The following is a 26,865-nucleotide window of genomic DNA, read 5'->3' on the forward strand; positions in this document are numbered from 1 at the left end:
AAGCAAGATGGTTTCACAGGTGTGGATTTATATTGCTTACTAACCGATAGCCCATCCAAGGACGGGTGTGTTGCAGTTAATCTGAAATATTCAATGGCAAATAATGACCCTCATGATTATTGGGGTGGGATCCACATGAGTGACGTCACACAATTTTTGTTCCTGGGTAGTGTTATTTCGTAATTATGCCTAAAAAGCATAGAAAATTGCTATTATTCCCCACAAACTTTGCTTTTGTGACCAGGACAGCGATATTTCAAAATTGACCTATTTTCAATGAGAATACGGGCGAATTTGTCTTTTCGTTCACAAAGTCAGAAAAAAAGTGAATCAAAATGAACATGTATTTATACTAAAGTAACACAAAAATGACTACAAAAGATTTAGTAGTAGTTTTTAGAGCTTTACGATTATACTGTAAATCACTTTCACGAATCAGCCCCAAAATGTAGTCTCCCATCATGTTCTCGTTATACTGTCCTTGGTAGCGGCGTTCAAAGTCCAGTATATCCTGGTGGAAGCGCTCGCCTTGCTCCTCCAAGTAGGCTCCCATGTTCTTGAATTTATCAAGATGGGCATCAAGGATATGGACTTTAAGAGACATCCTACAACCCATTGTGCCGTAGTTCTTCACCAGTCTTAACCAGCTCCACATAGTTTTTGACCTTGTGATTGCCCAGGAAGCCACGAACCACTGCGACAAAGCTGTCCCAAGCCGCTTTCTCCTTACTAGTGAGCTTCTTGGGGAATTCATTGCACTCCGGGATCTTCTTTATCTGTGGTCCGACGAAGACACCGGCTTTGACCTTTGCCTCAGACAGCTGAGGGAAGAAGTCTTGAAGGTAGTTGAAGGCTGCCGACTCCTTATCTACAGCTCTGACAAATGGTTTCATAAGGCCCAATTTAATGTGCAGTGGTGGCATTAGCATCTTCCGGGGGTCCACCAGTGGCTCCAACTTGACGTTGTTCCTCCCCAGAGAAAACGGGTCCGCTGTGGTTGATTAACGTTCTTCCAAAGATTGCTAATTTAGAAGTTAAGTGTGGAACAGACAAGGAGAAATTTAGAGAGAAATAGGAAGTTTGACAACAAATGTAGTAAAAAGAAACGTATTCTATTATTATTTGATTTTATTTTCTACGTGACTTTAGCGAAAGAACCAAAGAGTAATTCCTGCAGTCAAGAAAGCTTCGAATCTAGTTTGAACCACCTCTACAGGGAGGATTTCCACACAACTCATACTTAACTTCAAATTTAGCTATCTTTGGAAGAACGTTAAGCAATCAGGCTATGCGTTAACTGTTGTGTTAACCGACCCTCTGTGTTGCATTGCATTACACTTCTTAATTTTAGTAAATTTGCTTTCTCAAACTTTCGATTTTCTTGCTCGAAACTATTCTCTATCCTCCGGCCACTGTGGTCCGAAATTCCACACTGCTCCCTCCTTGTCCCCTCGTTTGTCCGCCTCCCCAGTTCTCTCTCTGCTCTGGCCCCTCCCCCCTCTCTCTATTTAAGGCCTCGGCACAGACTCGTTGTCCTTCTGTTTGTCTTGGTGTGTCTCTCTCTGCATGTGTCTGCCTGTTGTTTCCGTGTCTGTGTTTCATCACTCATTCTTACCTGATGATGGCTGCTTGTTGCAACCAAAACGTCGTATTCTATTATTTGATTTTATTTTCGACGTGACTTTATCGAAAGAACCAAAGAGTAATTTTAAATATTTTAACAAATTTTATAACATAAAATTCCGAGAAACAATTGTCCATCTTACCTTCCAGTTTTTTTTTACATTGCTCGCAGGTGAAATGAGGTGTCCAGGGTTTGTCTTGATCCCCGACAGGCATGCCGAAATATGCCTTGTAGGCCTCACACATCTTAGCAGATGCTTCCACAGAGTACTTTTTCGCTCTTGTCTTGATAAATTGGCCGCAGACATCGCAAAATTCGTCTGCCGGATGCTTGCAGCCTCTTGATGCCACCTCAGAATAATGCAGATATGTATCCACGTAGGCAGCTGGAACTAAACTGAACTGGTGGGTATTCTTGGTTCTTTCGGTAAAGTAGGCAGCTGGAACTAAACTGAACTGGTGGGTATTCTTGGTTCTTTCGGTAAAGTCACGTATTATATTACTGGAAAGTTATAAAAGTTACTCCAAGTTTACTCAGCACTGAATCTAACTAATGTTCTGGAAAATATGTACATTTAAAAATATCACTGTCCTGGTCACAAAAACAAAGTTTCTGGGGAATAATATCCTTTTTCTGTACTTTTCAGGAATAAGAAATTAGGAAACAACACTTACTACCCAGTAACAAAAATTGTTACAGCGCTATTGTTTGCAGTTTCATTTTGCTTCGTCGGGGTCTCGTTTCCCATTGTCGAATCCTCGGCGAGCGGTACAATATTCGAGGACCCGAAATTCGTTCTCTGCAGTCTGAATTTTGCCTTTAGTTGTTGCTTCCCGGGGGTTTCTGAGATATTGTGGCCTCATGAGCACGCACAGTACCCACATCGGAACTCAAAAGGTCTGCGTCCGCGTGGCAGCCACGTGCCACATGTGAACGTCTCCCACTCGATCTATGTTGAACTTCCGTTGTACCGCGCATAGTCAACCGTGCTAATGGGAGGTGCCTCTCAACCTTCAGATTTCCATGGTCTTCCCAGATTTCCAGCTCACAGGTCCAAACTGGATGGAAGCATTCCGCCATTGGGGGTTGGTTGTGCCGCGAGCGGAACTCAACCATATTTCCACTGATCCACATTGGGCTTCGCACATCAGGAGAAAAGACCATCGTCGGCCCTCTAACTCAGAGCACTTTGATATAAAAAAACACCTCCATGTAAGCGAGGGGGAATGGCGGTTCTAACACTAGCCGAGACATGAAGTAGCATTAAGGGGGGGGGGGGGGATATATTTTTGGATGTGACTCCACAATGGTGCATGTTATACACTATCATTAAAAATTTCCATATTTTGGTTTACAACTTAACTGTTCTTGTGCTTTCGAATTCTGATGGTTGTTTTTTGTAAGTCATTTATGAAAAGGGTGCTGGTGTGGGAGTCTTGGTGTGTCTGGGGCTGTCCCCTGGCCAAGTTATGGATGTCGTTAAAAGTATCTAGGTGACTGGAATGACCCAGTGCTCACAATGTGCTCTCACCAGTGCCACTTGGCCTTTCCAGAATTTAAATCTCAAGTGTTTTCAGACTCGGCACAATGTGAGATTAGTTCTGGAGCGTATACTATATGTATATGATTACATTCTTGTTCATTTATAGTTTAAACAATGCATGGAACCAAATTACATAGCACATTTGTGTTGAAGCTTTTAAAAAGCCTTCAGCATATTGAACTGTGAACAATTTTCCTTATGGTTTCTGGGCTCAGGTATTGACAATTGGAACCGTGTTGTTGAGCCACGACGTGGAACTGAATTCGGCTCCTGAAGAAGCTCCCGGAAAACCAAAAATATCTTACAGATACATTGCTATGATTTCATCAGTCTTGGTCATTCATGCTGAAGCACAATGCGTTTAGATTGCCTGTCAGGTATAAGGTCACGAATGGTGGCTTTACAATGCTTTAGCTTTGTGTTCTGGGTAGGAATTCTATGAGCTGCAAAATCACCTGCAGCACTCCCAAGTGTTTCAATCCTCGTGCCAAATGTGGAAATCATTCTCAACTTGTGCTAAAATGTAATCAGATCTGACTAAAAGTGTTAAATTTTGATTGAAGAGAGAAGGCTTGACCCTTTCTGGCAATAAATACAGGTGTTAAGAAGTTCAAACATTAAATAGACACCTATGACAAGGCATCAATTCTGCATTAACCACATACTTGTGGTAAAACATTCAAAATATGCTTTGTGTTCATTGTCCATGAAACGGATTGTCCTCGATAGCCTCTTTTATGGCTTGGTCTCACCAGTGCTAGACCAAAGGACACCAAAAGACTAACAGTACAAGGACGATGCAAACGCCAAAGCATTACGAGCTTGGGTGAAAAGCAGCTTTTCAACCATAGGTGGTACCGATTTTTGCTGTGGCCCATGGACTTTAAATATTTGTTCATCATCTTTAAAGTAATAGAAAACTCCCTGCCATTATATCATGTTTCAGCCAGTCACTTTAATCTACCTTTTTAGAGCGTTACTTGTTTATGCAACTCTTAAGTATTTTCTGCCTTTTGAGTCTTGCAGTTCCTATATCTAACATAAATTGGTTACTGCACAATACTTCATATCTTCTCTAAATAGTAGAAACCACTTAAAAATAAAATAGTAATGTTGTTTATCAAACCCTCCTGTTAACTGAAGACAATAATTTGTCCTTTTTGCATAAAGCTGCAGGATAACAGTTGCTCCAGAGCTTGAAATTGGTAATACTCCCATGGCATTACCTTGCTAACTCCAGCGATACATTAAGCATTATAGAGCACTTTACCTACACACAAATCTACCTCAATATTTCCATTTCCTACTGATATTGTGATTTGGGTACACAAGGCCCATCCCTGCCTATGGATATCAACTTTTGAAATGCTTAGCTGAATGGCCCACTGTCAAGCTTCCATATTTAAAACTGCCAAAACATTCCCTATCCAATGTCTTGGGCAAAACACCTGCTGTACATGAACAATACAATATTTTCAAATATATCATGTAGCACTCTCTATATGCTAAAGGCTTGCATCTTAGTGTTGAATGCAAGTGGCCAAATTAAGTGACTAGTTCTAACTAAAATAAATGAACTGTGAGCAGTCCATAAAAAGAGTAATACATTTTTTTAGCACTCGAAACAGTTCACCCAACTAAATATAAATGGGGATTCAAAAACATTCTGAACAGTTGAAATTAGGTGTGCAAAGACGTGTGATGTGTTAAATGGTGTAACCATACAAATTACATTGGACTTATTGTTTGACTCAAAATATGTAATATATTGTTTGTTTCCAAACATCACACTACACAAGGAAAGAAAATGTGAAACTTAACTTCACAAAATAATAAAGAACAAGACCGATATGAACTTTGTTAAATTCAAATCTTACCAGCAAACATTACACTTCAAAAGACTCACACAATCCATATAAGGTGCAAGTTTAATACAAAAAGCTTTTGGAAATATCAAGTAACAATGCAGTAAAACAATGTACATAAGACACTTCGTATGTGGCTTATTTATAGCACCAAAAAGGATAACTACCAGAGGACTGTAGTATCTAAAATTACACTACTTAACTAAAATATTGCTATTAAACAATGAAACAGCAGCATATCCTAATTGATATATATTTAAAAAATATTCAGTTATTGCTTCAATTAAGGTTATATTTTTGGTTAACACAGTATATGTTCTCAAAGGCACAAGCTCTGTTTATGTATAAAAGCAAAAGTACATATTGGTGTAAAACCAATGCATAAAGGCAACATTAACCATCTGGTAGAACTGCAGGTGTCACACATCCTACACAAAAATCCTACCTCTCAAATGTGCAATCAAATGCATTAGCCCAAGGCACATTTTTGTTTGGTAAAGCACACATGTGCTTTAAATCATATTGCAACTCAAACGTTCTAATTGCATTTCTACTGATTTTAGCACTCCAGGAAACCAACCTTGAGATTTAATCATTGTTTCTTTTTTTATTTTCCACAGCCAAAGTAAAACGTGTGGCACAATAAAAACATTTAAAACTGCCAAATTGATTTTCATTGATTTGGTTCATGTTGAAAATATATCAACATTATAAAATAATGTTGACTATTGTTTAAAAATGCACTAAAATGCAAAATACTGTTATCAACATTTCTTGTTACAACCCTATCACAACCTACTTCATAGTATAAATATAAACCAACAATGTCCCCACATGTTAGTTTCTATAGTAAAGATTGTCCAATACATTTTATTCCAAAAATCCTTCTTATATAGTACTGCAAACATTTTTACTTAGGACTTGAGAAATATTTATGACTAATACTTTAACTGGTTCACAGTGAGGGGCTGAGGGAAGAGAGTGCAGCTAGAGGCTAATTCAAGTTATAGTTGCTAATGCATACCACTATCAGTGCTAGACCAGATAGACTAAGAGGCCCTTTCCCACAACCCACTCGATAATAAGGAAATAAAAATAACTAAATAACTAAAATGTAATCATTTTAAATTATAACTCTCTGGATGTGAAATAACTGCAATTAAATATGAGATAACGCCTCTTATCCGTAGTAATGTAGGGGACCCGAATCATGGATCCTATTATCCGTAAATTTACTCTGTTATCCTTGGGTTAAATTCAGATACTAGGATGAATTTGCTACACCGATGACTCTTATCCACGAAATAGCACAGATAACACCAGTAACTGGGAGAGGTCGGTCTTTGTGCATCTCTCTTTGTTTTGCGTGTCTCTTGTTTCTGTGAATGTCTCCATGTCTGTTTCTTATGCATCTCCAGGTCTCTCTTTTTGTATCAATGTCTGTATGTTTATTTATCCATGTCTCTGTGGGTGTCTGTCTTTGTCCACGTGTGCGCCTCCATGTCTGTCTCTCTGTGTCTTTCAATGTCTGTGTGTTTGTGCGTGTCTCTTAAATAACTTGAAGAGCTTGACAGGAGAGAATGAACAGAACTGATGTACGCAAAAATTAGAGGTGTCAGAAATATCTAAGACGGGAGCAGTAAAATAAAGAAGAATGAGGGAATATTGACAAGAGCCAGAAGACATTTGAAGTAGATGGAAGAGGGACATATATAAACTTTATGAGGAAGGAAAGCCAAAGCTGGAGGACATTAGTTTAGAGAAAGCAGAAGTAGACATGGATAAAAATGGTCCCAACATAAGGAGACTAAAAACAGCCATTAAGCCCAAGAAGAGGAAAGTTGAAGGTATAGATGGGTTGCCAGAAGTTTCTGAAATGCCTTGGAAATAACATGACCAAGGAACTACATTTCCTCTTTAAAAGCAATGTACTAGCAAGGTAAAAGTCTAGAAGCGTTTACAAAAATAGCCGTGGTACTTTCGAAAAAAAGACAAAATGCAATGGAGTGCGGAGACCATAGAACAATTATCCTTGTTTCACATGCATCCGAGATCATGCGAAGACTGCTCACCAGAAGAATAAATACAAAGGTAAAACATGTTATTGTAAGAAACCAATTCGGTTTCAGGAAAATATGCGGGACATGCGAAGTGGTAGTGGTAATGAGAATGCTGTATGAAAGGGGCATAGAACTCGGATATCAGTTGTATGTGTGCTTTGTGGATTTCGAGGTCTTGACAGGATAAAAAAAAGGGTAAAAACGTAGGCTTTCGCGACCAATATCATCCATAAGAGGTTTTAAGCTAGTTGTAATTACTGGCGAAACGTCGTACTTAGTTTGTAAATGTTGTGGCTTGGCACTCCAACACACCGGTGTGCTGTACTAGTGATGAATTGGCACTTTCTGTTTACGTGACAACCCTTACTAGTTTGGCTGTGACGGGTGGTGGCAGGTTTTAACGACACATTTATATATTTATGCGCTCTAACACCCAAAATCCTCTATTATGGATAAAGGGTAAAGTTGATGGAGATACTTAAGAAGATAGGGGCGGACTAGACAGACTGGAGATTAATATGTCGATCGTGTAAGGAACAGGAATCAGTTATCATGGTAGCAGACATATGATACCAGGAATTATTAGTACAGTAATCGAGCAGGAGTACTCATTATCACCGGCCTTGCTGTTAATGCAAAAATTATAATTGAGGCAACAGAATACAAAAAAATCAAGGTCAAACCTGAAAGGATGTACGGTTTACGAATGATCAAGGGATGGTGGCAAAGACTGTAAAGGTTGATGAATGGGTTAAACAACATGCAAAGGAAAACAGTATGAATATTAACATAAACAAAACAAGTAATGAGAATATAATGGAAAGGTGTAGGAACAATGTATATTATAATTGAAGGACAACTGCGAGAACATGTGAACATATTCAGGAACTTCAGTGCATTAATCACAGAAGATGAACAGTGTGCAGTGGAAATATGATCAAGGCTTGGTGGCAGAACCATTCGGCAAGAGGAAAGATTTTTTACTTAACAGAATAGTTAATACGATGGTGTGGAGCATAGCTTTGCATGGCATGGAAATGAGGACACTGAGAAAGGTTGAGATGGTTGGTAGCTTTTGAGGTGTGGATGTGGAGAAGGATCCTGAAAGTCAGCTGTATATAGAATACAATGAAGAAATATTGAATGGCATCAACAACATTTATTATAATGGAAGTCATCAGAAGGAGAATTAACTGAATTGGACATTCTACGAAGGAATGGTTTGACGAAGGACATTATAGAAGGAAGAATGGAATTAAAAAGAAGAGAAGGCTAAGGATTTTAGATGGAAGAGCTGAAGGGAGGGTTGTTTGTAGAAATGAAGAGAGCAGAGAACAGAGGATTGAAAATATGGCAGCCAAGGACCTTTCGTTAAGGCAGAGCAGCAAATAAATGCTGTTATGTCTGCGAGGGTCTGTGTCTGTATGCCTCTGTCTGCATGTCTCCGTGTCTTAGTTTATTTGCCTGTGTGTGTCTAGGTTGTGTCGTGCAATGCGTCATCATCGCAAGTGCTACCGATAAACTTGCTTTGATCATAGCACATTTTATGAAATGAAAAATCACGGATAACCCATGGACAACATGGTATATTTGCCATGCAATTCCTCTTATCCATGAAAAAATAATCGAGGATAATAAGATACCGTTTTGCAAATACTTTTGAGAAAAGTTTCTGACAACAGGAAGAGGAGGGCCATGGCTGATAGGAGTTCTTTGCGGATTCTACAGCTGTTGTGGATAAGAGCAGTTCTGTTTTTTAGGTTGATCAGAAAATTGAGGCGAATGGAGTGCATTCATCAATTAGAAACAAAACAAAACTGTATTCTTATCCTTTTAACACAGATCATGGGCTAAGTTAAAGAAACCAATACAGTCCATTAAAAGTTAAATGTCAATGTTCATGAACGCTCATTCTGCTTTGCATTAGCCTGAGGGCTTGATAGACCGAGTCTGGGGTGGCACATGCAAAGTACTGGCAGCACAACCAGTCTTCAAGCCGGATGACATGCTCATGTTCTAGATATTTCTCAGCAAAACAGATGGTGAGGAGGGTGCGTTTCAACTCCAGCCAGTTTTGCAGAACAACCTCTCTGTTCACGAGCCCTGTGGACTGCTCGTGCGCCGCTTTGCTGCCCACCAAATGCACTTGTCGGGCTGGCCTACCCGTGCCACTGCCTTCTGCAAGGCTACGCTGCTCACTGGGTTCTTCCAATGTGCATGGGTCGCTTGTGCTCAACATTATTCTGTTGAGGAGTTGGTACCGTGGCCCCCACAGTAGGCACTGCAACAAGCCGCGGCCTTGTGAGATGTGGATGCGCTCCATGGGGTTGGGAAGGAGTAGCAAGTGAGCTAGCTGCTCCAGACCATAGGAATACACTGACAGTGTGGGCATCGCAGGCAGGTCCTGACAGACACACGACACAAAAACAAAATACACTTCTTAATACAGCCAAAAATTCTAAATGCATGTCAATGTCAGTTGGATTTTTATCAGCACATATGTTCAGCTACAGTTATTCTGTCTTAATATTAAATAATGGCATTGTCACCAATATACAAATTACATTAATTTTCTATGTAAACTTGGTATCATTTGTCCATAACAATCTCATTAATGTTAAGTCAGCTCTACATGAATATCAGTCACCTTTGCCAAATGCCTACTTCCACATTGATTAAAGGTTATCATTAAACTACATTTTTATGAGCTTAAAATGTTAAATATTAATTAAAATAGCAAGCTATCAAACTGATTATCTCATATCATCCTGCTGATAATGACAATCTCCTCCACAAATATAAAAAAATACATTTGTATATATTACAATATTTAAATATTTGCCCATTGCAATGTCATATGTTTTAGAAATAAAGTTATTTGAAAGGACATGCCAATGTTTATTGCTTCATCATACCAAGAGGGTGAAGAGCAATCCACAAGATTTAACAATTTGATATGACGTTTCACTGATAATTGCATCCGGAGTTGTTCTCAGATCCACAAAGGTAAGGAAGTAGCAGGCAGTAGTACCTAGAGTCATGTTACACAACTGCTGACATTTGTGTTTGTGACTGTTTTGACGTTCCTGTGGTGTTTGTGTTCATATGTTTTGCCGATCTCATCCCATCTGGCCAACATACGTTTACCACACATGAAAATTATTCTGCAGGTTCCTTCCGTTCCTAATTTGGATAATTAATCTTCGGTAATAAGTCACCTGGTATTGTATGTGTGCTGTGCCTAATCTCAATCAGATTTTTTGTGATGATGAAATTGAAAATGTAATCAAAACTATTAAACTTGATTAATTGGCTGGATATTTGTTAAACAAAATAACTGGGGTTTAGTATACTTGCGTTAAGACCGGTTTTCATAGATGAAAATGCTCTGACTTAGTAACCATTGAACACCATCCTGTGCCAGGCACTTCAGAAACTTTAATACACATTCAATAATGAGACATTTTAATATATTTGATATTGGGCAATGCTCTGCCCCTCCCCTCATCTACCCCACGTGACCACTCTATCACCGTTTCCTCATTGACATAACTACCAGCCACTTTCCAGAGGCTCACGCCAAATCTCACAAAACAACTTATAACATAGTTACTATGAGCCCTTCCCCCAACGTCATGCCAATCAAAACAATCAGTGCACAGCACTTCACCTCCGGCCAATCCGATTGCTTGGGGACTTACAAAGCTATTATATGGCAAGTCCTCGCTTAACGCGGGTTCACACAATGTGTTTTAACCCATATCGTGGTTCTTCCACTGTTCTCACAACGTGGAACGCACCCGTTTTAATGCGACGTTTGAGTGGTCAACAACGAACTACGACTTTCTTGAGCTGCGCGGCTCAGCGGAATGATACTGTATGCAGAATGATAGTCACGCAGCGGCGTGCCTTCAGGTTTTATGTCCCACCATCTCAGTGTGTGCGGATATCGTATCTCACCAACATTTTTCGTTATATTATTGGTGGGGGAATTAGTTTCGCTCAGCGTGACGATTTTCAGGAACGCATCTACTGAGTTAAATGAAGACTTGCTGTATTTTTGAATAAGATAGGTTCATAAAAGTAAATAATCCTTCATTAAAAAATGTAAGACCTCCTTTGCCAGTACCAAAATATGATAATAGGTTTTTTCCCTTTTTTCTGGCAACAAAACAGGTGTTAAGATGTTAAAACACCAACCTGAAACCTTTTACAAGGAATCATGTCTGCATTAACCACAATGCTTGTGGTCAGAATGCAAACAAAAAACACTCTGATAATATGATGCATTGTCCTTGAAACTGATTGGTCCACACAAGAGACAGCTTTCTTTTGAGCATCGTCTCAAACGGTGTTAGACCAGAGGACGCCAAGGAGTCCTCTGGTCAAACACCGTTTGAGATAAGATAATACTAGTATTATGCAAATACACTAAATAACGTTTATTTTGTAACACTTTACATAACAACCGTTAACACCAAAAATGTTACCAAAATATTTAATAAACTACAAGAGCTAACTATCCTCAAGTGGTGGTCGTCGAATTAACAATTGGCAAGCTAATGAATGCACTGAGGATATTTATACCCAAGTGAAGCCCACAAAAGAAGGAAGCCACTGGAACTATGCACTTTTAAATCAAGATTGAAAACGAATTTATATAGAACGGTTTTGTTTTTTAGTTTGTTCTTCCCCCGTACCTCTGATTAGCACAGTTGGCTGCGTGCATACATACAGCAGCTTTGTGAAGCCTGCAACGGACTTTAAAAACACTGGGATTGATCCATGTGCCACTCATATCCACTTGTACAGGGAACGGCTGCTGCAACTACCTATAGCGTAAGTACCCAAGGTATGGGGGGGAATGCACCTTTCAAAATTTCCAGAGCTTTAAAAAAACGACATACTACAGAAGCTAACACACTCCCCCTCAACCTCTTCAGGCTGTGAGCCTTCATTGCTGGAAACCCTTTATTTTTAATTTGCAAATAAGATGTTTGCATCCTCCGAAAGTGCTCTTCAGGGGAAGTAATTATAATGGAATGTGTAATGCGCGCAATTTTTTGCAGACAAATGACCATGACTCTTGAGGCATGGAGCCACGCTCAGTGTTGCTCGGCCAACAGACAGTGAGTGGGCTCATTTTGCTGATGACACAAACCCTGAACCCTTGAAGCAAAATCCCAAGTCTAGCCTGGGAACACTCAAGCCATGCCAGACCTCTGCCTCATGACACATGATGCAAATGAACTCTAACACAGAAGTTTACTTGGTCTAATAGACCAGGCTGTAACAGCCCAAGATCGTAGTACGTGTTTACCATGTCCCTTGATATTAAGTGCCTTGTTCACAACTGCTTATAATTCAACAAACACCTTTTAGTGGTGTCAAAGGCAATAACCACAGGTGCTAGTTCCAAAAATCAGGCGATTTAAGGTTAATCTGCACGTTTTGTTCCAACCCTAAAAGATTTACATCACTGCAAGTTTTATGAAGAGGAAGTGGCACGATCTAGAAACTCATGTGTGACGTTACGTCACTGCTGCCCACAGCAGTTTGAGTTTTTTCGAAAGGCAACAGGTAGTGTGTCATGTGCCATGAGACAGCGTCGACGATTAGGAACTTTCATATCAGCCGAAAGTTATAAGTTAGCTGTAAGTTCAGTGATGCACATTTCTCACACTTAAGTGTTTGAGAGATACAAAAACCTCAACAGAAAGTAATGTGAAAGCAGATGTCTTGAAATGGCTGAAGTGCATGTCCTTAAGAATGACATGTTTCTGGCATGAAGGCAGCAAAAGACCGCTGAGACTAATGTATACATGTAACAGGGGCAACAGTCAAACTTAGCTTATCCAGGATAAATGGGATGGGTACACCGATTACAAATTTCCAGAGGCTTCAACTGGAGATTAACTCGTTTATCTGGGGTGCATGACCACTTTAAACGATGGTCATTGTAGTACGTATTTAATGTGGCGCTGCACTCTGATGTTGTAGGAGTGTTGGGAGAACAATTCTATATTTATTTAAAGTTACGCATTTTGATGTGACGTCACATTTCTCACCCCCCCCCCCGTCACACATCGTCACAAATGTCTGACCCCCCCCCCCCAGGTGCGTGACGTCATTTATGGACGGCCCCTTACCTCTCATGCACCAGTCTTACACAGGGTCTCTGTAACATGATGGCAAGCAAGCTCCCTTCCCATTCACTGGTTGCTAACAGTGAATGCAGCACTACAGGCATTGCAAGTGCTGCTACAATTGAGCAATTGCTTCTGAGTGATGGGTATGGGAAGGGAGCTCGCACACCTGAACAATGCAGTGTAGAAATCGCTGCGTCGACAATAGCATCTGCACCTGAATTGGCGGACGGAGGAGGTCCTAGTCTGTTCACCCACTTTACCACGGATAACCCTGGATAACCCCAGATATTTGGAAGCGAGAACCGACTTTTTGTCGAATAGAAAACAAAATCAGATAATGGGATCACGGATCAACTAAGTTTGATTGTACTTTGGGAAAAAAGGTATGTTTTATTCACTTCACACTACAATTTTTTTTAGAATAACAGCAGGTTAACCTTGAACCACCCTTATAATGGAAACCGACACGAAATCCTTATTTCAGATAAGCTGTGTACTAGGCATTTATATTAATTATGCATGTATGTATGTTGAACTTCGTTCGCACCGCACAGCCAACCGTGATAATCTGAGATGCAGGACAATGCACAATAAACTACTGCACAGTTTGAGTTGACATGGTGAAGGAGCGGTCACATGATCCTTGGGGCCAGTGAGGGGTTGTCCAGTAATATGTACGGCTAAAGTAGTATTTGTAGTTTTTTTATCTTTTAGAATGAAAGGTTTATGATACGTTCTCAATGAGAAACTCAAACACTCTCTTCATTTTTAGCTGTTTTTTTTTTTAATGACAAAAACTATTCTTGTACAGAAATTCAAGGTGGCACTGCCCTTAAGATGTAAGTGATAGTTAATGTATACCCCATATGTTACCATTATAAAGTGTACAGTAGTTATCAAAATTACTCATAACTTAAGACTAATTTAGCATTTTACCCCCTGAAAAGCCGACAGGGAAAGAGAGGTGGTGGTGACTTTGTACCTCGGCTCTGCCAACGTTACAGATACAAAAAAGGAATGTTTTTTTCTGGATCTTTAAGACATTTTAAACCTTTAATTATACACTAAAAAGCAAAAAAATTGGTTGTAGACTGAAAAACACTGAAGTCCTTGTTGCTGGGTGCAGCTCTAGTGTATGGTGTAACATTGTAAAGTTTAACAAAATCACGTGATCCATTGTTCCATGTCAAACTATGACTAACCTTCGGGTTGTAGTCTCTCTCACGCAGCTCAGGCCGTTCAGCAAATGGATTTTGAAGGTGCAGCATTTCGTAGACCAGGATGCCAGTCTGGAACTCATCACATTTTCGGTACTGGCTTGCGGTAGTGAGCTCGGGCGCGAGGCGCGACTCCGCTCGCAGCATTTCTGGTGCCAGTGCCCCCACGCGCAACTGCTGCTTAGCCTGGGAGAAATTGCTGACGATGAGTCGTGGCAGCTCCGCACCAAGAGACTCGATGCCCTTGTGTCCTGGTGGCCCAGTACTGTGTCCGCCCACCAGCAATAGATTTTCCATTCGGAGGTCACTATGGCTCACATGATGCCGTTTTAAGTGCTCAAGTGCATAGCACAGCTGAAGCAGTAGAAGACATACCTGTAGGAGAGACAAGCTAGTGCTTAGACTCATTCAGATGTTGATGAAAATGTACACCTTACCAGGGAATTCATGCAGTGCATTCATACATAGTTACACTGGGAGATTTACAGGGTGATTCAAAAAAATGTTAACACTTACGAGAATTTGCAACAATATCACAAGAAATGTGCCTCCAGGCTCTGGAGACCACATGGAGAAGATTCCAGGCATGTGTTGATAATGATGGCGACCAAGTAGAGACTGACTTTTTGAAGCTATTAACATACATTTATTATCATGCGAGTGTATTATCCGTTCTTTTTCCATTAAAAACGATAGCGCCATGTATGTGTTAACATTTTTGAAGCACCCTGTACATTGGATAAGAGAGGCAATAATATAAATAAAAATCATGTTATGCAGCCGAGAACATCACTTCAAAAAGAAGAAAATATAGTAATAACACATTGTAGGTAAGGGATGCTTTAATGGGAAATGCTACTTCACTCGAAATTTTTTAAAGCAAACTAATTTCTCAGACGTTAAAATCAGGGGTTGCATTCCTAGCTGACATTACTGTAAAAATAAACGTGTGCAAAAATGTCACAAAGGCTACAAAAATGGATATTATAAGTTGTCTTACATTTTACTCGTAAGAAATATGCTGATTTAAATCTTCAATCCAGACAATTAAAAGTCTTCCCATATTTTCTAGAATGCTACATCTGCTATATGAGTTATTTTAGTGGCAGTTAAAGGTGCCATCTTTTGAGGATGTTCTAGAATTTTTCCAGCATTAACTCGAATAGTTCTCACCGAGGTCGTGGATAGGACAATCATTCTTGCAATATCAACTGCCTTATCAACTGCTTCAAAATGATTTTTGATTTAAAGCTTTCGTGACTGCAGTAATTCATATTCTTAGCTCTTTCGGTAAAGTCACGTTGAAGGGAAACAATAAAATATATATAAAACAATAAAAATTCTCACGACGTTTCGACCATAACACAAATGGTCGTCATCAGGTGTGAAAAGCAACGGCAAGAAAAATTTGCTTTTCACACCTGATGACGACCGTTTGTGTTATGGTCAAAACATCGTGAGAATTTTGATTGTTTTATTATTTTATTGTTTCCCTTCAACGTGACTTTACCGAAAGAGCTAAAATATGCTTCAAAATGTTTAAGACTTATAATTTAAGCTCTAGATCAATACTCTTCCCTTTGCCTTTTCTTGCCAGAGGCACCAACATCATTTACTGTGCACTTTCTGAGCCCTCTGTACATTTTTAATTTATCACCTTACAACTATTTCTACCTCATACCTGCGAAGCGATCACACGAAATGGCGGGCTCTATAGCATTGTCACATGTCCACCTATGGCTCAGGAGGACATAAAGGGCCTGATATTGAAATAAACTAGGAGACAACTCAAGTAGGAATGCAAACATTTAACATATTAACCTTTTTTCAACCTTACAAAGTACCAGCAGATGACACCGACCTGCCTTTCGTAGAGCTCTGGCTGGGAGCGGTGCAGGTTCACCGAGCCTCGAATCAGATCAGCCACATTGCTGCAAGGTACCTCTCGTGTGATCACCACCACCCTGCTCTGACCAGACGAGTCTACCGAGGATAGGTCCGGTGGCTGCGAGTTCGCCTGATCCACTGTCTGAGTACACACTGGGTTCCCATCTCGAAGACTGGCAGCAGCACAGTCACATGGCAGCAACCTTTCCGGGACATCAGCCACAAAGTGCCCGCAGTCCTGCTGCACATTGAAGTGCACAGGGAGGCTCTGCCGCACAGCCAGGCTGTGATAGTATTGCTGTTGAGAGTCTTTCCCCTCGATCTTACAAATCTGAAAACAACAATGTATATACCATTACAATTACACAGTAGCTTCAAAACGTAACAAAAAATATATAATTAGTAACCAAAACCAAGGCTGGTCAAATTTCAACCTGCTCAGGGTATACAACCTGAAAAGAGGAGTCAATAAAAGGTTGTCAGAAAAATATAGCAGAGCCTAAGAAAAACTGCCCCAAACAGCACAAAAAATTAAGCGTGTATGTTTAGTTATATGCTTGGTTTTCTATAACACGAGAATCTCCTAGAAACAAATAAATAATGTTGTGACCTAACATTAGGTTAAAACTGTGTGAATGCAGCATTAAAGGGCTACTGCAATTAGGCAATTGCTTTTGAGGGATGGGTATTGGGGAGCTTGCCATCATGTTAGGAGAGCCTGAAGGACTAGCACCTGAAGAATGCAGCTCAGAATACACTGCATCGGCATTTGAACCATACTTGATTTGTTGCCAGGAGGTGGTCCTAGGATCTGTTCACCCACTTTACTATGGACTGTCCCAGATATTTTTTAACAATTTGTCAAATAACTCCTTTTATTTGTGGTCCTGACTCCAGATAATTAGAAGTTTTTGGCAAATAACTCAGTTTAAACGTGGTTTCAACCCCAGATAATTATATGGACACGCCCCCCGGGATAAGTGGAAGAGAGAACTGGGTTTTTCTGACCCCGGATTACTGATAAACTAGCCAGATGTTTGGAAAAACAAAAGATCTGAGTCAGATTTGGCACAGTACATAAAACAGAAATTAATATCTGGTACAAAAGATGTATTACCGAAGCTATCAACAGAAGGTGTGTACAGGACTAACTGCACGTATGGTAAATGTTGTTGGGCAAACAGGACGAATGATCAGCACGAGACTAAAATAACATCAGATAAATATTAAATTCTCCGAAATACAACTGTCAACAGTAGCAGAACACGCGTACCAACAAGGACACTCAATTGATTTTGATGTTGAAGTTTTGTACAAAACTAGCTCCTACTGGCCAAGGCTAATTAGAGAATCTATCGAAATTGAAAGAAATCAAAATAACTTTAAGCGTTCGGATAGCTACCGGCGCAGTGCTGCGTGGAAGCGAATAATCAAATAATACATTATTTAAATACATGCCTACAAAGGGCAGCGTACTTAAATAGGGATTACAGTTGGTAGGGCTATTTTAATAAACAGAATAGACAGGAACGACAAGTTCAAAGGGCTCGCATAATGCACATGCATAATGTACGTTGCCTCAGTAATCCCCCCCCCCACCACATTGTGCAAGAGCGCAGCTGCGTGGTCACCACATCTACACCTCTATATAAGGAACGAAACAGTAAGACTTCTCCACAAATCTGGCTGTCGCCTGATGAAGCTAATTGTAATTACTGGTGAAACCTCGTACTCATATTGTAAATATTGTGGCCTTGGCTCTCCAACACACCGGTGTGCTGTACTAGTGATGAATTGGCCACGTTCTCTTTACGGTGACAACCCTTACTAGCTGGCTGTGCCGGGTGGTGGCGGGTTTTAACGACACATTTATACATTCACGCGATCTAACCCAAAAACCTCTATTATGGATGATATTGGTCGCGAAAGCCTACATGTTAAACTCAAAGGCAAAATATTAACGAAATGGCAATTAACACCAAGATATCCTCAGCCTTTGGACTGGAGGTAGGAAAGATGAGCACCTAAATAAATAAAACAGACGAAACTATGGAAAAAACAGCAATTGAATATAAACAATCGTGGTGATAAATGTTCATTGACAACAAATCTCGTAAAACTAAAATACTTGTCAAATACTTTGGGGATTTCAATGTTATTTACATTTAAGTACAGAAACATTTTGAGCAGCCAATTCTTCGAAGAAGAGCAAAACATCATATTACACAATCATCATCTTCCAACTGCCAAATGTTGTCTGGGGTTGTACATTTATTGACGCCTCAAAGCTAGGCACGTTAGTTGAAGGGAGAGCTTTCCGGTAAAGGGGGATGTCTGGAAATGTTAAAATAATTACATGTATAATTAAATGTATCTACATTTAAAGCTACACAATTAACACGTAACACATTTAGCATTTAATAACAATTAACTACCTATTTAAAATTATAGACACAAATTGTAATCGTACTATTATCTATGTTTTGGGTTTCCTTGGCTGGCTGGACTCCTCTCCAACTCCACAATAACTGTATTGTGAGTGAATGCAGGCCGTTGCCATCGAAACTAGCAGGATTACGGACTAAATGGGATTTTCTGTGGAACAAATAATCAATCAGTTGAATTGGCGGAAGAAGATTGGAAGACACGGTTAATTTTACATTGCTGTTCCAATCTATGGTCCTATGAATGTAATTGTTTCACCAAAATATTCTTTAAATCCTGGAGAATATAAAAAAAAACTCACAATGAAAGATTTTCTCATTTCATCCCTTTAAAAAGTAAATTACTCTTAGTGCTCCGAGTCCAGGATTGTGAAAAGAGTATGAACATGACATTCGTCTGTAATTTCTGTTGCAAAGCAAATACGTTCTCAACTAGCAAGATTGAAAAGTTAACACCTTAGCCGTATCCAAGTTACTATCACAATGAAGCAGATGGCAGGCTGAGGTTCATTTGATGTGGGAGGCTGAAGAGTTTCTCTTTGGGCACGTATGTAATGCATACTTGCTAAATGAATGAAATGAGAGCATTCAGCACATGGCATCCAAAGGAAACGGGTTCACCAAACTCCTTACAAACAGAAATGTGTATATACCTTTATAAATTCCGGTGCAAAATGCAGTTCTGTAGCTGGGGAAAAATCGACTTACACTTCCTGGCGTTAAGAAACGCTTTTCGAATATTCTCACCATCATTAGCATGGGCCATTATGCCATATCCCACCATGTACAGCTAAATTGTCATGGGAAGTGTTCCAATCAGAGTTTGGTTTATATATCTAAAAAATAGATTTAACTATTTTCAGGTCACCTTTTAAGCTTGCACAATTCTGGCTAACTACTGTCGAGTCTTAATAGGTTTTATGGTTTGGATTAATTGAAGATCACAACAATTAACCAATTTCCTCTTTAACTAGTCTTTATTATGATGGGTATATTGCTGCAAGGGGTGGTGTAGAGGTGGTGCAGTTGTGCTTTATAAACCCATTAATCTGAGTTCCATTCTCAGACATGGCTAACTTAATTGCCAAGTGATATCTGTCCTGGGCCTACCCTTCATCAATCTGCATTGACAAGCGTGGCGACTTGCTGCCAAACAACTTTTTATATAACTGATACGACATAGCAACACATTAATCTAGCAATACATTGGCAAAGGGACGTACATTATTACTGCAAGACTTTAAGCAAAAGATATCAAATGTTTTAAAAATATCATAAGTTACGAATGAACTTACCTTTACTGCGTACAAATGCCCATGATCTTTGGCATAGGAAGCTGTATAATAAACAGCATCGCCGGCATCACAGCAGGGCTTGTCACTGGTTAGCTTGAAATTGGACCAGCTCTCTACACCAAAGCGAAGATGTTCCTTCTGGCCACGCATGAAGTTGTCTTCACACTTTGCACACAACACATGCAGAGTCTCTGCATGCAGGCTACCGATCCGGGCAAACACCTCTTCAGAGCTTTCCAATCCTTCATACAACATAGCTGGCACTGTAGTACCCACTCCTGTATCTTTCTGCTCCTGTCCTTTAGTGGTCAATAGGAAGTTTGCAGGTTTGCTTCCACTCTCCAAGCTCTGGGCTGTCTTTTCCAATATATCTTCAGCAATTGCAAGCTGAACAGCACTAGCACTGCCAAGAAGGGATTTCTTTTGTTGCTTGGAGTATACATTCCCTTTCATGGATTTAGATTTGTCACGAACTTTGGTATATATGCATGACGGGTCATCATCAACCTTGAGTAGTGTATCTTTTTCTGATACTGTGTAAACTATACCTTTCTTCTGATCTGTACAGGCAACACGATCTTTTATGCGAGTGGTTTCAGAAACTGGACCCTCTAAGATTGTCATACATTTTCCCTTTGATGCATTTTCATCTGCGCCATTAGAAACAAAAGACTGTGCGCTGCAAGATTTTCGCTCTTCCTCAACAATATAGAGGGGGTTAAAAATAGATTTGAGATCTGCATTATCCGCATAAATCGATGCTCCTGCTGGCTCTGCAGTCAAGACAGCTTTGGCACGCTGCTTCTTAGGCAGGGGCGGAGGGGTGTCATGCACTTCCGACTTCTCCTTCGCCACAGCAACAAACGCAATGGCGTCAGTTATGGCCCCTTTATGCTGGCGCCCCTGCTTGACTGGGATTACGTTGGCCCTTGAAGGGCCTGGAAGAAACAGATGCATGTTATTGTGAACATACGTTTAAGTGGCGTGACCATGCTAGGCGTTTTCAATTTTACTCAGATTATTTTATCACAATTTAACAAACTTCAATCCGCACCATAGAAAGAGGTATTATTTGCATTTAGTTGATTATTCAAAATAATAACAGGTTTAATTTTAGTTCAGAAAACTGTTAAAAAAGGTTAATAATGTGTTGTTAGCTATTAGATAAACATTGCAACACCTTCATTCAATATGATGTCGCAGTTCGGTGAAGAGTCATGATACTTACCCAAGTTGCTGTAAGTGGCAGCATGGCCGACAGCCTGAGCCATCACCGTGTCCTGATGACACACGATGTCCTTAGGCTCCAGAGTACGTGCAGACCCTTTCGATGATATGCTTGACACTGTACTGGCAGGATCGAGCGACTCTTCACCATATGCCTCCTTTGTAGATGTACTGCACAAAGTAAGTGGGTTACAACACCATAATATTAATCCTGAGATGCCTCTGGACAGAATTATTCCCATACCTTCTTTTCTTCCAAGAGTAATGTAGCACTGATACACATATGAAACAAATGTATGTAATACATCAGACAGAATCCTAGCCAGACACTAAAGCTATGCATAATAAAGTTACACGTGCGTGCACTAACGTTCAGACAGGATATGAAACGGCCAAGCGCATATACAGGAAGCTGCATTTGATTTGTTTTCTCACTACTGTCTCCCCATTGTGTGGAGGTAAAAAACACTAACACAATACCCATGAGGCTTGCGACTTCCTGCAACTCACCCCATGCATACACTGTACTGTGTATACATGTAAAAACACTACAAAAAGGCATTTTCAAAATATCTATTTCATTAAGAATCCATTTTCAATTGGAACTTTCACGGGTATTAAACATTACTACATCAAACGTGGTAAATGGTCAAGTTAATGTTTGTTTTCCCTACGTTACATTATAAAACATTAATTATCATCAACATCCCTACCATCAGTGATACACAAAGTACTGTATTATAGCAGCTGTGGGCATGCAGAATTTCCCTTTGTTCAAAATTGGGAATTCAATTCCCGTTTCCAAAGCACATTAAACTGGGATTGATTTTGATTTGAAGCTAACTTGACTGCAGGAATTCATACTCTGGTTCTTTTGGTAAAGTCACGTGTGTAGAAAAATAAAGAACCAAAGAGTATGGGATTGATTTGTTGGATTTAAAATCATGGACAAACCAACAACTGCCATTTGCCACTAAGTGGCGGTGATGTCACCACGACGCTTGTGCCGGGTGACGTTTACTGAAGCCACGTAAAGTTTAGAAGGCTCGCTGGCAGGTCAAGCGACAGACCCAAGTGCCATGGGTTGACTCAAATGACTGGACAGACCATACAGGTAACAATCAGTAGGCTACCCAGTTAACTCTCAAACAATCTTCGATATTTTATGTCAGCCATGCATCTTTCTTTCATGTTATGCACAAGTTTGTGTAAAAAGAGATATCCATGTGAGAGGAAAGTTGTAGTTCTCTAGAAGGAAACATGTTTCTAAGCTCTTTTTGTCCCCCAAGAGGTTTATGCTGAATGGTTAGTAAACTCCTTAGCACGTGGAAGGAAACTGGGCTATCCACTCAATCTCTCGGGGGATAACACTCAATCTCTCGGACGGTAAATAAATGCACTATTTACTGTCCATCTTGTACACCTGAACTTTTAGTCATAAGCACATACCACCTACAAGATCACACTGATGGTTTACTCTCAAACTGCTGGTTTATAGGATGGCAAAAGCTTGCTCAACCGTGTCCCGAGCAGGAGCGTGGTCCCATCTCACCTGCGAGGATTGGATGGGCGCACTAAAAACCGTGTCATCCACTGCTTCGCTAGACTGATGACGTTTTCTAAGCACACTTCCTGTTGATGGAACTCCCTATCTGTATTATTCACTTAAATGCCATCATCCACGCAGCATTTCTGTGCACCTAACAGCTTTATGCCTTAATATGATGACTATATTTGAGTTCACTGGGTCACTAAACATGACCAAAGAGCTTTTATTTTATGTTTATATTTCAGTTCCACTTATTTTAGTTATGGGTAATGCCACCTTACATGTCGTGTTGTAATTATGCTTGAGTGTTTGAATTAGGTGGCCACAAAACTGTCTTGCGCCATTTTTGCACAATATTTTGAAACATGTTAACTTCTCGTGAAAATAGGTTTTCCCCTTTTTTCTGGCAACAAAACAGGTGTTAAGATGTTAAAACACCAAACTGAAACCTTTTACAAGGAATCATGTCTGCATTAACCACAATACTTGTGGTCAGAATGGAAACAAAAAACACTGATAATATATGCTTTGTCTGTGAAACTGATTGGTCCACACCAGAGACAGCTTTCTTTTGAGCCTAGTCTCAAAACGGTGTTAGACCAGAGGACAACGCCTGAGACCAGAGGACACCTCTGGTCTAACACCGTTTTAAGACACGGTTCAAAAAAAGCTGTCTTTGGTGTGGACTAATCAGTTTCAAAGACAATGCATATATTATCAGTGTTTTTTGTTTCCATTCTGACCACAAGTATTGTGGTTAATGCAGACATGATTCCTTGTAAAAGGTTTCAGTTTGCTGTTGTAACATCTTAACACCTGTTTTGTTGCCAGAAAAAAGGGGAAAACCTATTCTCATATTTTGGTACTGGCAAAGGTGGTCCCATGATATGTTCACTTCTCGTTTATTAGTTACGATAAAAAAGGTATAAATTTGTGAATATCTTAGAAAGGTTTCCATTTCCCTATATTTGAAATTTTATATTTTTTTACTAATTAAATGTTTTAGATACCACTCTTCACTATAGTATTTCAATCACGAGCCTCATGCTGCTGAATATTTCCAGTTCAGTTTATTAATTATACAATGCATGTCAGAGCTCACCTCTGGACCCCCAGTTGGTTGTCATGTTATGGACTATTTTTTCAAAATGGTTTGGTCGTGTGACTTGCATATTTTGCAACCACTATTACCATTTAAAAGCAGGTTTTACTCTTGTAGTTTTTTTCTCAGCATTGAGGAAGGCTGCAAAGCCAATGGCAATTACAGGAAAACTCTTATCTACAGCCCTACTACCCACGACTCATATCATTCGCAGCAGCTGTACGTTTCGCGAAAACTCCTGTACCACGGGTTTGCACTCATATGCAAACACATGGTGCTTCAACGACCCCTGCTGAACTTTAAAAACACCTATTACCTCAGATGTTTCACAAATAAGAGTTGCATGACAAATTCACCCTATTACCTACAGGGTTATCTGCAGGAACCAGGCATTATGTAATTACTCTTATTTACGATTTTTTGCAAATAATGGGAGTCACACGGCAAATTCAACCTATTATCCACAGGTCATCCACAAACATTTTTCCCGCAGAAGAGTAAAATCGAGGATAGCCCTACAGATGAAAGGATCTGCGGTACTGGTCCCCCACATCACAATGCATACCAGTTCTCCTGTCGTGGGGAAAACAGGCTGGCATACGTGTTTCTGTTTTCTCCAGAAACCTTTTTTAACAAAATGTATAAAAGCGAAAACCAAAAGATTAACTTTGACTGTTTGTTTTGTTTATGGAATCGAACACAATTGATCCTTTCCACAATAGAGAGAACTAGGATTGATAATTGTGTTTTTTACCCTTTTATCTGGCAACAAAACTGACACCTTTAAAAAAAACAATTATCATATTTTGCTACTGGCAAAGGAGGTTCCAATGGTGTAAATGCTTACTCCGTGCTCTCATACTCTGGTGGTGCATTGTCTTTGAGTTGTGCGCCTTTTGGCGTCATCTGGTCCAACACCATGTGAGACGAGGCTCTAAGGAAAGCTGTCTCGGGTGTGGACCAATCAATTTCAAGGACAGTGCATACATTATCAGAGTTATGTTTTTTACATTATGAGACCTCCTTTGCCAGAAACAAGATATAGGAATAGGTTTTACCCTTTTAACTGGCACAAAAACTGACACCTTTATTCAAGGCATCATGTTTGCAATAACCACAACACAAGCAGTCAAAATGCAAACAAGCAAAATGCAAACAAGCATTGACTGCTTGTGTTGTGGTTATTGCAAACATGATGCCTTGAATAAAGGTGTCAGTTTTTGTGCCAGTTAAAAGGGTAAAACCTATTCCTATAGTTATGTTTTTGTTTGCATTCCGACCGCAGGTATTGTGGTCAATGCAAACATGACTCCTTGTAAAAAAAAGGTGTCAGTTTTGTTGCCAGATAAAAGGGTAAAAAAAACAATTATCATATTTTGCGACTGGCAAAGGAGGTTCCAATGGTGTAAAGAACTAGGATTGTATTGCTTCTGCTCTTCCACAGACCATAACATTATGGGAGAGGCACATTCATAGATTTGACTGTGGCCGCAATGTGACTAATGTAGAAAGTCTATAGATCCCTTGCTCTTTTAACATAGGTCTATGTGGAGAATGCACCTCATCCAAGGAACTGCATGACAAGATACAGTAACTTTTAATAATTAGAAAAAAAGTGTGGTAGGAAAGTATTGTAGACATTAATTAGACAATATGAGTGGGGCACATGTGTGGCATGGAGGAGGGTATATTACCAAGACAGGCTTTAAAGCAAGCACCTAGAAGTAATTTACCAAGGGGAAGGCCTAAAGTAATGATGGGACACGAGGAAGAGAAGACCTTGGGGGTCGGATGTTGACTTTTCAACTGTGGAACTCGGGAGAAGAAATTGAGATGTGTGAGGTGTCCTAAAATTAATAGCATGTGCCATGTTTACCTTTAAACTCTGATCTTACATTTCTTGTAAAATTAGAGATTTGAACAACACTAAGATTATGTGGACCACTGCTTCTAAAAACTTATGATAGCAATACAGCCTCTTTGTATTTTTCATCACCATATCTCAATTTAGAATTTGCATAAATGCAAAATGTTTCAAATGAAACCTTAACATTTAAAATTATATAAGCACACAAAAAAACACTGTGTACTTAAGCATTACACCTCACATCTTCCATGCTCAAATACAATCCACTCATAGCATTCCAAAGTTCCAACTAAGACAAACATGGCTGGTTGTCTTACAAAGGCTCCAAAGGAGCCATTGAAATTATAAAGATAATTGTTATGTTCTGCCTATTATGAGACTAATGGTCCATCACGCCCAAAAAATATTTTCGGCAATATTCATTTTGCATAAATCTGGGTGTTGTTGTGGCTTGAGTACATGAATAAATTGGAAGCCTGCAATACAATTCCCAGTCTAGGTCAACAGAGGCAGTCATCTCCCGAGAGTCAAAGTGAGGACCGCTTGTAAGAAGGCAGCAGCGCTCATCCGATGGAGAATGGCAGTGCGATAAAAATGTTGATATTTCCACCTATGAACCGCCAAAAGGAAGATAAGTCATCTCATTGTTTGTTTGCACAGGAAGACTTACACTCGACTTTGATTATTGTCAGCCAAGCCAACATTCGCTTCCGAGTCCATCTATACCGCAATGATGTTGCTTGAAATGTTTTACTAATTTGGGCAATAGCCTTACATGTGTACACTACATGGATGTCTGCAACTCCACAAATGGGCCCATATTTATAGCAGTATCACCCAACAAATTAAATAATTGCTGGGTCAAAAACGGATCTTCTGTGCCCACATGAGGCCTGATTCTATTTTCAAAGGAAGACAAGCATAACATCTTGACTTAAAACTTTCGTGACTGCTTGTGTTGCAATCGAAACGTCGTAGTTTTTGTTATTTTGTGATTTTCTTTGAACCTATCTACGTGACTTGACCGAAAGACCCA

The 26,865-nt window shown here is 39.8% G+C and overlaps 1 protein-coding gene across 1 annotated transcript in view; it reads right to left on the reverse strand.

Annotated features, from left to right (window-relative positions):
- Positions 1–5,081: 5,081 nt before the first annotated feature.
- The window catches only part of LOC116947527 (inactive tyrosine-protein kinase PEAK1-like), a 40,789-nt gene continuing 19,005 nt past the window's right edge, over positions 5,082–26,865 (reverse strand). Inside the window, exons 4-8 of the mRNA XM_032963417.2 lie at positions 21,313–21,482; positions 20,085–21,022; positions 16,320–16,676; positions 14,444–14,833; positions 5,082–9,496 (exon numbers count right to left, since the gene is read on the reverse strand). Of these exons, the coding sequence (XP_032819308.2) occupies positions 8,984–9,496; positions 14,444–14,833; positions 16,320–16,676; positions 20,085–21,022; positions 21,313–21,482 (2,368 nt within the window). The 3' untranslated portion in view covers positions 5,082–8,983. The remainder of the gene's footprint in view (positions 9,497–14,443; positions 14,834–16,319; positions 16,677–20,084; positions 21,023–21,312; positions 21,483–26,865) is intronic.

This window comes from Petromyzon marinus, chromosome 1 (assembly GCF_048934315.1).
Source record: "Petromyzon marinus isolate PM22_M1 ecotype Great Lakes invasive population chromosome 1, UKy_Petmar_22M1.pri1.0, whole genome shotgun sequence".
Classification (NCBI taxonomy): Eukaryota; Metazoa; Chordata; class Hyperoartia; order Petromyzontiformes; family Petromyzontidae; genus Petromyzon; species Petromyzon marinus.